The following is a 16,758-nucleotide window of genomic DNA, read 5'->3' as shown; positions in this document are numbered from 1 at the left end:
GAGGAGCAAAGTGTTATTATCTGTCTGCTTCTCCAGTGATAAGTGATCTGGTAGTCCAGCTGCCTCAGTTTGTGTGCCCTCATGTGGCCCTTTAAATATGGTTGAACATTAGAGAACAACCAATGCATTCTGGTCAGGTCACAGGTTTGGTTTATGTGCAATGCATAAAAAGTGCAGGATGATGTAGTTGGGTACCCACCCACTTATATCATACTGTATCTTCATAGAGCAAAGCACATATTGCTAACCAGCTTCATTAGGATTGGGTGAATTTTGGCTCTGCTTGCAGAGGGGTTTTCATGGAATTTCCTATGTATGAATGATTGTGCCATGTTTCAAGATGGCTACACAGATCATTAGGTCATAACAATGATAAAATCTATGCCTAGTTATATTTCCTACTTTATAAATATGTGATTTTGTTATTTTGCACCGTTTATGTTCACATTGTCAGTCTATGCACACACTTTCATAAGCAGCATTTTATTTAGCAGGGCTGAAAACATCTAGACCTAATGCAACATGTTCTAGGTGTACTTTTCCTTCACGGAGCTTCCTTTTATGTATCATGTGAAATTCACATTTACTTTTAAGCTGCCGACAAATGGCTGGGCGAATATTTTCCCCGCTCTTTGCTTTAGACTCTGCATTAGATTCAGCTGTTGCGGGAAACATGCCAACTTCACAGTTAGCTGTAACGTAAAGTTAAAACACCATTAAATCCATGAGGCAATTTACAGCCTTAAACGCTCAACTTTTTCTTAAAACTATGCTTTGACTAGCTTTGTGCTAAATGCCTCAGTGGGCACAAAAAGGCCTCGTTTTTTATTTGTAGTTTTTCTGGCCATCTGTTTGCAGTGCACCTGTAGGTACTTTGTACATTACTGTGTTAGCCCACTAGCTAAACTACCACCATATGTAATTTAGGAAATGTAGGACACAGTTTTAACAACACATTCTTTAAATTCAAGGGACTGAATATATTAGCTAAATAGATTTTAACAGTGATATTGGTTCAGTCAATAGGTAAGGCTGTGTTAATTCAGCCGAGTTTATTAAAGAGTTTTAAACAGAGACATTTCAAACCAAAGCAATGGGAATGGGATTCACTACATCCTGCTCCCCATATACACTGGATCCAACCTGCCCCCCCATGTTTTTGCAATGATGTCATATTCCATCACATGCAACTGACAAGAAGTATACATCATGGGACCAGGGTGCTGGTTTATTGTTTGGACCTTTTCCTAAAAAACCCAATAGGTGGCTTTCCCATGGGGGGTCACAGGACCCCCAGCTGCTCAAGCAATACAAATAGTAGGTAAGTAGTTGGATGGTATGATGGGGGATAGTTAAGGAAAGTTTTGTTTCTCTAATTTTCAGATACTGTCATCCCGGGGGAGGAATATTATGCTGAATAGCATAAAATATATTTAATACAGTGTAAGACTCATATCCCTTAAATACACATTATGGTATGCCTTTTTCTAAGAACAGTTGCAGCATATTAGATTTTTACAAATTTTTCTATTCACACACCTATTATAAGGCCTATCATATACACTGCTCTTCTGCAACTGCAAGAACTGACAAGTGAGCTATTTGACCTGGATTTGACATAACTATGGACACTGAACGCATCCTCTTCTGAAATGAGATTCTGAGCAGCTCGCACACACACGTTCTGAGGCTCTCATTGCTATCTGCACGTACAGCCTTGAGAACTCATTAAGCAGGCATTCCCTTTCTATCTGTCTGCATTTAGTATGCTGTATTAGTGCTGCTGACAGCAGGAAGGGAATTCATTTTGGTCTTTGCATTCAGCATTCCCCATCCATAGTTTATATAAGTGAAATGAAGAGTGAGGCCAAATCCAGCACTGAAACCCAACTCCCACTGAACATTGTACCCTCCAATGGAATGATGTCAGGAAGCAGGGCAATACTTCTAGTAGGACTCTGAAAAAGTTGACTTATGTAGTTTATATGGCTGACTTAAAGGAGAAGGAAAGGTTAAAACAAAGTAAGCCTTTTCAGAAAGGTCCATCTAAATATACCAGTAAAACCCCAAAGTAATGCTGCTCTGAGTCCCCTGTCAAAAGAAACACCACATTTCTTTCCTTCTATTGTGTACTCATGGGCTTCTGTATCAGACTTCCTGATTTCAGCCTGGGCAAGAGCATGCTCAGTTTGCTCCTCTTCCCCCCCCCCTTCTCTACTGTAATCTGAGCCAAGAGCAGGGAGAGACTCAGGCAGGAAGTGATGTCACACCATGTTAATACTGCAGCTCCTATCCTAAACTAACAGAGAGTTTCTAGAGCTTTTTACTCAGGTATGGTAAAGCATTCTACAGAATAAATATAGCATTCTATCTTGCACTATTGCAGCTAATCTATTGGCAATAAAATCCCTCCATAGCTTTCCTTCTCCTTTAAAGCATGTTCTGTAGCTGTGGGAATTCAGAAAAGAAGAATTTGCACTTCTGGTCTGTGTTTAAGAATTTCCTTGCATCCGTATGGTTTATGTGTCAGTACAGGCTCAGAGGGATCCCTATATTTCCTGCACTGTTGTCAACTAGACTGCAAAAGAAGTTCAGCGGAACTTTAACAGAATATAACCTGCTGTGAGTATGAGCTCTTGCTGTGTTACTTTGCTGACAATGTTCCAGCAGCGACACTGTGAAAGGATCATATTCAGGAGTACCATCAGTAACTCCTCTTAATTTCTCTGATCACATTTTGTATAACAGAAATAATCCCTATAACTGAGTTTGAGAACATTTTAAAGCTTTTACTTTTTTTGTATATCTATAATAACAGAAGACAAAATTTGTACCTTTGCTATCTCTGTCTGCTCAGAGAGTACATTTGAGCTTTCAAACCTCTTTCCAGCTGGCAACTGGCCCACCCATCAGGCAGCAGGGAGTAATTCAGAGAAGCTTTTAATGGCCTGACACATATATAGACTTGTATACATTTATTTAAACGCCTGCCTCCTTTGTGGCATGGAATCAAGATGCGGCAGATATGACAAATCTATTTGGCATGGCCACCGAGATCATAATACTGCAGTAATCCACCATTATGCCCCATTTAAAAGTTCTTGCATTAAATATACCATTTTTTGCTGATACATCTTTTTTTTTTTGAACAATAACGGTTTCTGATTTCGTCTTTTTCATGAAAAAGCTTTATAACTTTGGCTTGCTGTCTCTATAGAGGTAACGCCTTTACATTACCAAATATTATAATGTGTATAATGGTGCAATATGCCATAAGGGTAGTTTTCTAGATTAAGTTTTAGGTTTTTACTTTTCCCCTGTAAGTACATAGGTAATTGCAAAACATGATGCAGTTATCTATATTACATTGCTAAAATTTCATGGAAACATGTGGTCTTTATGCAGCCAGTTGGTCCTAAAATACCACTCCAGGTTGCAGTGCAACAGGGTAAAATCATCTCTCTCTCTAATAAGACACTCATACTGACAGTTTGTTCTGGTTGGGTTACAAAAAAACAGATATTATTCCACAGTAGCTTGGAAAATACACAGAGAACATGCTAGATGTCCTTCCAACAAATGCAGGTGGCAGAGGCAGGCAGAATTCTCAGATAATTTATCTCTGTCAGGCCACATACCACATACCACTTAATCTGTTCTCATCACCCCTGCTAATGTCAATAAGCAATGCTGAAAATGTAACATAATAATGCCAGGGAGGAGCGGAACACAGACAAGAGTCTCTAGATATTAGTATAGATTATCACAATAGTAAGTACTTTCAGCCAACAACTAGTTATTTATCACAGTGGCTGAAGAGGTAACTTGTAGGGACGACCATGTCATGCTCCAAAACTGCCTCGTGCCTTTGCTACAAGGATTTTATGGTAGGGTATATTTATTTAAGGGAAAGCTAGTTTACTTAAGGAAGGCAACTGGAAAAGACATAAACAATATTGTAAATGTGAGTCCCTAAAGATTCATTTCTTTCATTTATGCAAGTGCATTCCTTTAATTTAAAATGGCAGCCAAGTCCCCTGAACTTCCTTTCAGGCTGCTCTCTCACAGCAGTTCCTGGATATGCTCTCCTTTCAATTGTATGTAGAAAGTCTCTTATCCAAGATTCAGGCCTCACTAGTTCCTGAATGGGTTCTGTGATTGTTTTCACAGCATGTAAGGGGACTGGACATAAATACTCAACTAATTCAGTGTATAGGGATGGAAAAACATTTTCCCCTTGACTTGTGGCCATGTAGTGCAAGAAGGCACAGTCTGCTTTACTTCACAGACTGTCTTTTAAGCCCTTTTTATTGTAATACAGACAGAAAATGCATGATATACTGCACAGCAAACCAACTCAATCAAAAACAGCTGCTTGGAATCTCATTTCATAGGCAGTTACAAGCATGAAGAAATATTCAAAATAAAACTAACTTAGAAGTCTAAAATAGTCAATGATAGGTACAAATGTCATTAGTTTGACAAAAAAAAGAAGACAAATCTTAAACTCTTGGCCAACACTTTGGGGTTCCAGCATAAGTCATAAAGTTGCTCTGGCCTATCATTAACTTGGTACATTGTGCTAATATCTAACTGTCTTCACATTACCTCTCTATGGGGATCGGTAACATTTTCTGAGAATACTGTGCTTATTCAAACCTGGCTTTGCTGCCAAAAACAACTCCCTGATCTTTACTCATTCCTGTTTTAGTAATGTAATGTACCTTCTTACTGGGTGGGACTGACTATGGCATCTACAGCTCAAAAACTTTGACACCTGGTAGGAGACCCAATCTTACCTTGTGGTTTTTGCCATGGCGAAACATCATCCAGTCTTCACCATTTGTGCTCACTTCTAGTTTATAGGATTTAACATAGTAGGGTGTCTGAGTTTCTCGTGAGATTGCCCCTTGGGTTGCCACGGCTGTGAGCAAAAATAAGAACCGGAGATCTATCTGTAAATATATCAATAATTACAAAGTGATTCGATTTGTTTGAGCAACTGAAAAACGTCATTATTTACTGTACAAACCTAATTTGATGAAGGTGATAGCACGTGTTACTTTATATAAAATTGTACATTATTTGAAGGTGGTGTAGTCCAATGACAGACATCAATGTTGTGAACTAGCACTGTGAATTATCCTTCATATTTATACAATTCACATGCCATTAGCTGTATTAAACATTTCAAAGGGCCAAGTTAATTGAAAAAAAAATAAAAGCAAATGAAAGAATAACATAAATGGAAATTATTGAAGAGGTTTCCCATTCTCTAATTCATGACAGCTATTCTGTTGAACAAATGGTGGAGTTTACAGTGTATATAAATGTCAACATCACAACAATAATACCACACTGTCATAGCAAATATTAAGAACTCAATTCTGTTACTGATTACTCTTCTGTTTTAATTAAAAGTATCTGCAGAGACTTGGGTCCCTTAAACAGTGAATAACTTCTTTTTTGTCCACATTTGTTTGTGTTTGTTAATCTGGCAACAACTAGAACTAAGTAACATGTTCCAGTACGACACAGAAGTACTGGAACAGGCCTGAATATGACTTTAAAAGAATGCATTAAGCTCTTTGAAGCAGTTAACACCCGGATGATGTTATACAGAAAGCAGACTATGCAGTCCTGTTGCTTTGCTTAGAAAAAAATATATCCAATGCAGTAAATGTCCAAGACACTTTGCATTTTGCTTGGTGGCTTCTTTTTCCTTGCCAGATTACTAATGTGGAATAAATTATCCCAGTATTTGGCGGTTGGAAACCAGCCCTGCTGAGACAATGTCCTTTTCCTTGGAGCCATAGGTGGGACTGTGAAACGCTGCTGCCAGCGGAAGAAAGGTTAGCAGATGATCATTTAACACTTTCAGTGCCCTGTTATGTAAGTCAAGCCATTACTAGCTTTGCAGATACATTTTCTCATTTTCTCTTTCTAATTTTAAGGTCTATCAAAGCATTTCTGCTGGCAACAGGTGTGTGTGTTATGCGGGGAGTGTGTGTGTTTTTGTTTGCTTGTGTGCGCATGAGTTTTGTACAGAACTCAATAATTAGCTTTTTGTTCTCTCCAACTGAGTTATTACTAATTCTGTTTTTACATCATGACTTTAAAATCAGCAAATACATATATATATATATATATCTGCTTTTGGCTTTTGTAGCAGGTAGTATATATATATATATATATATATATATATATATATATATATATATATATATATATATATATATATATATATATAAAAAAATGAAATATTTGACTTTTGGTATAACTGCAGCTACATGCCTTTTATGTGAAATACTTATACTGGGAGGCTTTCTCGAAAATAATTGAACTGTGTAGGGTTAGGTAACACAAGATAAATAGATAGATAGATACACAGAAAACTGAATGATAATTTGTAGTGAGCAACTCTTATACACCATACTCCAGCATTTAATGGGTTAATTGTTTTATTTTTTTTTTCTTTTATTTTTTTCAGAAGGAGTTAGACATTTCTCTTGTCCGCTACATGCCAGTTCTTCTTGGCTCTCATCCTAAGGGAGCTGACTGGTGATGGGGTGATTTAAAGCGCCGCAGCCTGTTTCTGCAGAGGATCAATTCATTACGGCACTCCCACCAGCCTTAGCATTATGCCTTCTGACTAACAATTAATCCTGAGCATGGTGCAGTGAGATCCACTTAAGTGGAATACCTTCCCCGATGCAAGGCAACTGCTTCCAAAACACTGTCTTATAAAGGATTCAAATGAGCACTTGACAAGAGCTCAACACAATACATCAATATACCTGATTTAAACCAGTGCTGCATAAGCTTCTCTGCTTATCCATTGGCTTGCAAATTAATTTCATAGCAGCCTTGCAGTTATGTTCATGCAAGATGTCATGTATATTGGGTTATACACAAGTTCCATTCTTGCAATGCTTGCTCATTTAGTCTTGCAGAGAATAGTGCACTTTATGATGTGTATGCGTATATACAGTATATGTGTATGTGTATATATGTCAAAATTGCTTTCTACAGGCAGCCAAACGTATCTCTCCATAGGGCCATAGGGTTAAGCAACTAAAATATTCAACATGTTCTCAATATAACAAGTTTTTTATAATTATAAGAAAAGAATACTTAGGTTTCAGCTTTCTTGCACTATAGAAAAGGCAGCAAAAGGAGCTGGTTGGTGAAGAGCATTTTAAACAGTGTATTTTCAGATTTGCCAGAGGTATTTATTAAGGCAAGCCAGAGCATAAATTCACTTCATTGCTCACAAACCATCTTCCCTTGAGTTACAAAACACACCATACAGATTTAATACCTAGTCCAAGTACTACCGAGATTAGTTTTCCAGCACAGGCTCTTGGAACTAATACCTGTCAGGAGGGGGAGGAAGGTGAAGAAATAAAAAAGCTATTTTATGCCTGACATACATGCAGTGTGTTCTGCAGTGTTGCCTAAAGAGTAATGATCTAAATGATATGTTTTTTCTTTCTTTCTTTTTTTCACCTAGGGCAATTGCAATTGCTCAGCAATTCTGTTTATGTGCAATAAAAATTGCCAATTCCAGAAAGGAGTGGGCACAGGCCATGAAGCAGCAAATCACTCAGCCAATCAGTGGGATCCCATTAACATTTTCCTGATGAAAAAGTTATTTCATGCTAATGAAGTGTATTTACTCCTTTACTTGATGGGTTTCATGTGTTCTTATGTGGGGAGAGGAAGGTATAGTTACCTGCAAATATTCCCTGTTGGTGTCTACATTGGGAGTCCAACCGTTATCATCACTGTTGAGTCTACTTTGTTGGGCTGTCCACCTCCCATCTGAGTATGTAGAGGATGCAGTGATCTGTTCATTTGAAATACGCCCAGACTCCATGCCCAAAGGAACATTGCACTGAAAGGCTGTAAACAAAGCAAGTGAATTAAAAGGTATGTTATGACGTCATTTCTTAACTATGCTAGAGTCAAATAAATAATCGATGGACATGGATTTACTGCCAACGGGATGGATGACCAAGACTATTCTTCCAAGTCTGTGAATTCCAGACAACAAATAGTCAAATATCCATTTAGGAAAAACATACATGGAGGAAACTGCCACTGAGCAGCAATGTACAGTGAGGCAATGCTAGCATTTACGGCTGACTGAAGACTGTGAATAATAGGCATTTTGCAGTGATTTCAATCAACTTTTTCGCAACACATTACTTAGACCTGTACTCAGAGTGTGGGTAAGGCATGTTACGTTTCCTATAAACGTGTGTGGATGATATAGGTCTGGCATATGATTTCAACAAAGAGTAGTTAAAAGAGAACAGCACATTAACAAAATAACCTTGGATTCTATTAATTTTTGTTCATTTCACTGGATACATACTGTATATACCAAGCAAAAACAGTTGGGGGCAGATTTAGCAAGAGTGGAATTTTGAAATGAAAAAAACGTCGAAATTCAACCATCGAATAGGCTAGTTCAACATTCGAAGTCGAAGGATTTTTAAGATCGTACGATCGTACTACGATCGTACATTTTCACTTTGATTTCTAAAAACGTAGCCAAATGTTGGCTATGTGTTCTAGGAGGTCCCCATAGGCTAACATAGCAATTCGGCAGGTTTAAGGTGGCGAAGTGTCAACGTTTTTTAAAGAGACAGTACTTCGATTATCGAAGTATCGATGATTATGGTCGAATAGTCGAAGCATTTTCACTTCGAATTGAAGTCGAATTTGGCCTATTCAATGGTCGAAGTACCCAAAAATTACTTCGAAATTCGAAGTTTTTCAATTCGAATATTCACTTCGAATTCACTTCGACCCTTAGTAAATGTGCCCCTTGGTGTCCAACAGATTTATAAATCACCATACACCCTGAATGCCAACAAACCCAGTGATTAGCCTTTTTAGACAGGGCTTCCTTGCAAATTAGTGTCTGATATCTGCTACCACCATGTTTTCATCCCAGTGGTGTCTGCTTAAAGGTCCCAACTGACACTAATGATATGAAAATGATAATGAATAATTTTGTACATTGGCTGCAGGCGAATGCCGAAGTGTTGTTTTGTAAGACTATAGATGTTCTGCAGACACAAAGGTGCTACTTGGAAAATAAGCAGGATGCATAATAAGTAGAGAATGTTTGAATGGTCTAATTAAAAAAGCATCAGCATGTATGTATGATTGTGCTCAATTTCACAACCTATAAACTTTACAGTTTCCTACCAAAAAATATTCTTTAATTAAAGCCAGTCTGCAGGAATGCTATTCCCAGGGCATTGTGGGAATCTGCCGGCAAATGAGTGAGACTTAACTGCACATCCCACAATTTAAATATCCTCTGGAAAGCATATCAAAAAACAAATGGTTGAAACTATTAATAAAGTGGCAATTCTCCCAAAACTGTATTAACCTGCTGTACGCGTGAAGAGAAACCATTAAGGCAGCAGACTACTGGGGGATAAGGATGACTGACATTAAATTTATTGTGGTTCGATAACAGAACAATAGCCATTGGTAAGTAAGAAAACATTTGTTTGAAATGAAAGACACAATCGGAATCAAAAATGAAGGTCTTATGAACAGTGATTTAACACCATAGGATGTTAGTTAGATGGCTACATCCCCTAGCAGGCAAGACCAGCCTTTCACTTATGCTGTTAATAGAAAGTAAAATGGGAAATGAGAATAATAATATAATAATTCTGTTTTTTCAACAAAGTTAGATGAAAAGCTGTGCTGTCATAGCCTGACAGCTTTGTAGAAGGATTTTCAACTTACTTTCAGGGACTTCCTGAGGGGCAAGGTAATATCGAGCTGAAAAGCCATCCTTAGCCACCGCCATGTCAGTGTGAAAGGTGAGCGAAAGGATTCCAGTTGATGAGCGGATCTCTGACGGGGTCTTGGTGCCACAATACCTGCCAATCAAGGGGCCCACTGTAAAGAGAAATGAAAGTGCTAATATTATCAGCTGAGGGCACCAAGCTTGACACATCATTCTGTGTTCCCCTAATTGCACTCCACTGCTTTCTTATCTGTCGTACAGGACAGCTGCAGTAATGGTGCAAGCAGGGTGCAGCTGCAACGTTCAGTAATCTCATACAATACACTGCCGTCCAAATGGTAGTGATTTGATTTCTCAGTATCATGAATGAAAGGAAGCAAGAAAAGGGCAGAGAGGCTGATTTATAGGAAGTGATAGAAGGATCAGCATTGCTGTGCTGTTGATAGTCGAAATAAGGAGCAAGAAAATAATAAAACATGTCACAGGCAGACATAGCAAGTTAATACTTTTAGTGCTGGAATAAGATATCCTGGTCCACATCCAGACTGTTAGGCTCATTGCTTGGAGTCAGTCCCATTCATTTTATTTCGCATCAGCTTCTCAGAAATATTAGAGGTTCCAGTTAATTCCAATTAGTTGATGAGCGTGGTTTTGTTATTTGCAGTGTAGACTATTTTGAAATACCAGTATTTATGTATAAAAATATAATTTTGGCCAATACGTGCCACTGGACACACAGCCTTTGTTTTTCCAAGCCAATTCTGACTTAGCTACTGTAGATGGGGATTGATAGATGGGATCGGCTAAGATAATTAGCAATTTTTGGCAGAGATTTTTAGACTGACAATACAGAGATAATGAAATCCTTTTCTGAATGTATTGAGTAGTCAGCCTTTACAGCATGGTGTACAAAAGCAAGAGTATAAGGAATTCAGTAAAACCTCAATTTAACGTACCATGATTTTACGTTTTCACTAATTTTAAAGGTTTATGTTGTGGTCCTACCAATATAATGCATATCCCTGATTTGACATTTTCCCAGATTTTATACCATTTGTTTTCTGGTCCTCTGAAATGATTAAAATGGGCATTCTGCAGTAATTTACATTTTGAGCAAACAGAAGAAAGAGCAAGTTGTAGAGTAGGAATAGGGGGTTTCAATATCTTACCACTTGGAACGCCATCCCAGATGTCCAACCAGTCATATTTGCAGTCTCCCTCGCCAACCTGGAGAGGATCATGTTCCAAGTCAAATGTATGAAACTGTAAAATGATCTCCATCTTCGGCTTGGCCACAATGGTAAACACACAGTCCAAATTATGGGGATATTTGTCTGGAAAACCAGGAGACTCAATGGTACCGTTACTGTTGGTGAAGTTCCTAGAACAATCTTCAGATCCTGCACAGTGAGTAACAAAATATACCTTATGTTAGATAGTTGGACAGGTAGAGCATGTAAAGATTAAACCCATATAAAAAATGTATTAAAATCACTAATTAATTACTTATTAAAAAAAGTTGCACTTATGCCAGAAAACTGAATGCATGTCTTCTTATATGTTTATGTCAACAAGAAATGCATTTGTAAGAAACACAAAGAAGAGAACCCAAACACTTACAGCTAATTAGATGAACGGACCAGTATCAAACAAGTCATCATTAGTGTATGGAATACTCATTTTCTTTGTTTGCAGGACTTAAGGAAATCTGACTATCTAGCTGTAAGGACTATGGAGAATTTTAAATCTTCATTACAATGGTATGAAGGAAAATGCTACAAGGAGCCATTGTCCTCCTACTGTACCCTGACAATGCAACAGTGTTCTGAAACGATAACCAGGACCAGTAACCAGAACCAGGACTTTAACCTTGAACTAGTAACCTTACATATATATAAATATGTGCCAGTAATGTCCTGCTCTGCGTTAAAGTGACCTTACAATAAGAACAGTGTTTAGCAGAGTATGTTTTAGGCCTAGTTCACCTTTACTTTAGTGATTGTGTGATAGATTGTCATCCCCTAATGTTCAGAGTATCAGCTGATGTCTTATTTCTAAAAATTAAAACTTGTTTCTATCTGTTCTTGATAAAGGATTACATTGCTTTTAGGCTCTACAAAAGCTTTCAATAAAAGAACTGACTATTAAATACTAGAAGCCTAATATCCAGATAAGTGAACATTCTGAGAGGCAGCTCTGTGTTTGCAATTTCAGACACACATATCTAGTAACCTTCAACCTTCAGCTTCCAATTTAATTATTCCCAAATCTTCCTTTTCTTCTGTATTATGTGCATAAATATTTTCACTCTGTTACACAGCGTTGCTACAAGTTAGGCCGATGTGTATGCAGAACATACTAAAATTCTCTGCACGCACAAACTTATACAGTATGTAGGACCCAAGACAATAGCTAGATGACTTATGCAGAACACATCTGAATGCTTCTGGAAGAAGGGACTGTTGAGATGTTTCTCTGCCTGTCTCAGGCAGCCAGCGCAGTTAGGTACCATTTTCCACACCATATACTGATGGTGTTTTAGCAACATGAATAGTTTTAACAGTCACCCCCCAGACACCCAATATTTCTAACAATCTTCCTTGATTTATATCAGCGTTTCTGTGAGGATCTCTGGACAAGTAGTTCAATAACAGTAAGAGAGTACCAGGTTTCAATATGCATAGAAAAAGAAGCCAGGGAAACTCGTGTTTATATCCTGTTCAAAAAAGAGAAATTTAATAGGCTGGAAGAGGTGCTTTTTATGTATTGTGTTAACAGCTACAAACAAGCCACATATTAAAACATTTAAGTCCCTGACAACATTTTCTTCCTATCAGTGTCAAAAATCTGGTGACTCCTTATTTTAGGCTGATGGCTTTTTATATTTTTCTTCATAAATTTAAGTGATTTGGTGAGCTCCACATGATGAGATCCCAAAAATAAAATGTGAATAGGGCCATTTTTGAGACATGGCAGAGACAGTCTCCGTTATGTCCTTCTTGACCCTGCTGTGGTCATGCCTACTCTGCGGCCCCAGGCACTCTGACCCATTGGCTTTCCAAAGAGCACAAAGAAGGCTGTTGACAGAGGAGTGGGCTTCACTTAACCTCAGTATTCTTGATGGATAATTGCTGAAAAAAAACTTCTGGGAAAATGTGAGGCTCTGCTTAGAGAAAAGTGTTGTTTGACTAGCCACAAAAATTGATTTCGAAATCGCACATTTGTGTTGAATTGGCAGAAAAGCACATTTCATCATGCATTCTGCGAATAGCTTTGATAGTTCACTTCCCATGAATGTTTATAAAAAAAATAATCTGTTTTGGAAAGATTCCATCATTACTGTCTATATACTCTGTAATATTTATTAAAGCTATTCTATGGGTCATTTAATACAGTAAGGAATGTCTAAATGGCACATTTTAAATGGAACATTTTACTACAAGTAGAATGTAATAGAAATTCCTTTCCATTGCACAAAAATAGGGCCACATTTGCACCACTGGTTGGCAACTAAGCCACATTTCATGACTAAGCTCTGTATGTATGGCCAACTTTAGTATATATAAATAGTATGTCTGGCATAAGAACAGAGCAAACAGCAAATTAAGATAATGAAATATGTCTAGTAATCAACAGTCAACAACATATACTAGTCACCTGTTGGAAACCGTTAAGCTGATTGATAAACAGGTGCATTTTTTTTCTTTTTGCTTTATTCTGCAAGGCAAAAGTGTTCTGCCTATATATTGCAAGCACAACCCTGTGGGTGCAAGATGTAAAGTAGAAGACATATTGTGCTTTGAGCCTGGTTTTTGCACCTTTTGTTAATGAGCCCTCTTATCTTTATATGTATCTATAATTAGCATGCAAAGAATGGGACTGTCTCTGGAGCAACATAGCAGCAGTAATTCCTAATTCTATGTCAAAAATCACATTATAACCCCGTTTTTCAGAAACCAAAATGCCTACAAATGTTTAAGCATGAGACATCACTTGGCTTGAAAAAAAATCTTTGTACCTTGTATAAAACTGATAATATACAGTATAAAAATAAAGATAACCCTGATATATATCAAGCTGCAATATATTTTACTATCCTACTGTTTCTGTACAAGCAAGCTTAATTTGAATGAAGAATTTACTATACTGGGCAGATGTATTTAAACTAAGTTAATTAATAGAGAGAGTAAGAATGTATTCAGTACAGAAGTGAAATATCAAGTCTTTGACTGACCTTCAACATGTTTGCCCTTGACTTCAGTACTTGACTTAAATTCTTACCTGCCTGGAAAGGCTATAATGTGAATATCCTAATGATCTGCAAAGATCTAACAGTACACTCATCTTATCTGCGCCAAGCTTATTTAAGGCTGACTCGGATGTGGGCATTAGCAGCCATAAACTTCTATTGATTTAGTATATGCATCAATTTGAATCAAAGCAATCTGTCTGAATGAGTGATAGTGAACTGGGTTATAAGGGATCTCTGCATTTTACACAGTGATGCATAGGTTCCACAGCAAAACAAAAGAGTGTTTTACAATCTCCTTTTTACAAAATTATGGTTTGATGTACAAGAGAGCTTTGCATTCCTAGAGGCACCTCATTGTGAATAGCCACATTGTGTGTGCCATTCATAGTATAATTCTCTATTGGGGGCACATTCATTTGACTTTGTGTGTAGAAAACCCACATATACACGTCTCAGGCACAAAGGTGCTTTAAATTTTCATTTGCAATAAAACTAGTGATTGTTTAAGTAATAATGTTAAACTTTGAGCATCATGTAATTTAGGCAAATATTACCCACTTACTATCTCCAGAGGGGATTAATCATAATGGAAAGCAACACAAAATGTGATCAATTGCTACTCACAGAGCAGCACACAAATAAGTTCAGTACCCACTGATTAAAGCAGGCCACACACATTTTGATTTCATGCTATCTAACCAATATTCTGCCGTTTGACCACACACATGGAAGGGAAAATTTGACCAACTGGCCTATGGAACAATTCACAACGTGACAATGTGGCCCCTTCTAAATAATGATCCCCATACATATGGAGATGGAGGTCAAGAAGTACTGCAAGATGTATGTTAAAAATACATATGACTTTCCCAAGCAATTTATATTGAAATTGAGATTTTTATGTTTTGAGAGAGAAAGATGAATCTTTGGACTTGCTGTTTCGCTATGTTAAACCTGTCAGATAAAACATATTACAGAAGGAGCAAACACTCCAGTGAAACACTCATAAAACAGCATTGTAATTAATCAACCAACCATTACATGACTTTAGTTGGCCCAACATACTGACCTGTTTTAAAGATCTCATAGCGCAGTGAGAATCCAGCCCCTTGCCGGGCATAGTCTGATGTAAAACGGATGTACATTTGGGATCCAGATGACGTGATGGTAGAGGGAGCTATGTTTCCACAGTGTTTTCCTAACAGCTCTGCTGACTCACTATCACCATCCCGAATCTCAATAAAGTCATACCTATTGGAAAAAAAGGAAATGTCAGTTTTTGCATGAGATACATTAAGTGGCTATTTAACAACTGCTGTTGCCAAGTTGTGGTTTTCCACCTGTCACTGAACTTTAGCTACCACTTTCCTCATCCACAAAGCGATTATTAAATGCAATAAATGGATAGAATATAGTAAATTGGTCAGAAAGGATACATGCCTCTGGAGACACACCAAGAAGATGAATTACACGTGAAATTAGTCAGTTTCTATTTATGATTTAATTGTTTTACTCATACAGAATATTTAAAAACATAGCTATTTCAAGGATTTGTGTCTATTCCAGAAGACTAAGATGCAACACATATCAATTACAGGATGTTTTGTGTATTATGGTAAATATGTCATTTTTATTAAGTAGTGTTTATTTTGTATTTACTTTCAATTTAAATGCAAAGTAAATGAGGAAGTCATAAATTATTGACTATATACTACAGCCTCATCTCTCTGTATTTGCACTTATACTTAAGAGAAAGCATGTCTACACTACTTTTCTCAAATAAGGCAACCTCCAGAGACTTCACTAAATTATCACCATTACTTCTAGGAATGCCATTTGGTTGAGGTCCATGTAGAATACCTTTGCTGAGACAAATGGCTGCTTCCAGTCTTCCATACCCAATGTGAATCTGTGTTGTTTATACACATTTCTGCCAAGAAGTATGCATGAAAAGAATAAGCCATTTTCCAAAAAGCAAATATCAAGTGATCTGCTCAGTCTGTGGGCTATACAATTGAATTACACAGGAACAGTATCCCAGCTTCACATATCATACAAATGTAGGACAGAAGCGGTTCTGCTAAATCTTGTGTTAACCTAACCAAAAACAATTTTAGATATTAAATACATTTCTTAAATACATCTGAAACTATATATACTGTATGGCAGGATTAGGGAATATGACATGTTAAAGTATGCACAGTGCTTAAGAAAACAGTCTACACAGGAAGCATTTCTGCATGTTGAATACAAGATACAGTTCTGGAAAGATTCACAAGATCCCTTCCACAGCCATATGTTTTACATTGCATGTCATGTTGGAACCAGAGCAGGAAGAACTGTACAAACTGCAGCATTTTTTGTCTTTGATATTCCTCTGGACTCTTTTCCTTTTATCATCTAGCATTTCTTAGAAACCCTTAGTGCTAACTAATAACATTCTTCTATGACAAAGTGACTTTTTGTCATAAGCTTAGAACTCTACATTCAACAAAAAGTCATCTTGTCATTGAGATAAAGAAGGAAAAGCCAGAGACTGAAGGATAGAAAATATAGTTATAAGGACAATACACATTTCTAATGATTGTCTGAGTCCACAAGGAACAATGGGAAATACTGAAGAACACAGAGAACCTTTGATGAGGAACCAATCTAGAACAAGCACTACTGAGCTGCAGGGCAATGATAATTTAATTTGGGGGTAAGGTTGCCACCTTTTCTGGAA

General features: G+C 37.4%; 1 protein-coding gene across 4 annotated transcripts in view; it reads right to left on the bottom strand.

Annotated features, from left to right (window-relative positions):
• nrp2.S (neuropilin 2 S homeolog) overlaps positions 1-16,758 on the bottom strand; it is a 93,339-nt gene that overhangs the window by 43,778 nt on the left and 32,803 nt on the right. For all 4 annotated transcript variants that reach the window (XM_018237402.2, XM_018237403.2, XM_018237404.2 and 1 more), the window contains 5 exon segments: positions 15,103-15,284; positions 10,951-11,181; positions 9,778-9,933; positions 7,736-7,905; positions 4,800-4,955 (listed from right to left, as the gene is read on the bottom strand). In XM_018237402.2, coding sequence (XP_018092891.1) covers positions 4,800-4,955; positions 7,736-7,905; positions 9,778-9,933; positions 10,951-11,181; positions 15,103-15,284 — 895 coding nt within the window.

Source organism: Xenopus laevis, chromosome 9_10S, assembly GCF_017654675.1.
Source record: "Xenopus laevis strain J_2021 chromosome 9_10S, Xenopus_laevis_v10.1, whole genome shotgun sequence".
Classification (NCBI taxonomy): domain Eukaryota; kingdom Metazoa; phylum Chordata; class Amphibia; order Anura; family Pipidae; genus Xenopus; species Xenopus laevis.
Note: the sequence above shows the minus strand (reverse complement) of the source record. Positions and strands in the feature narration are given on the sequence as shown.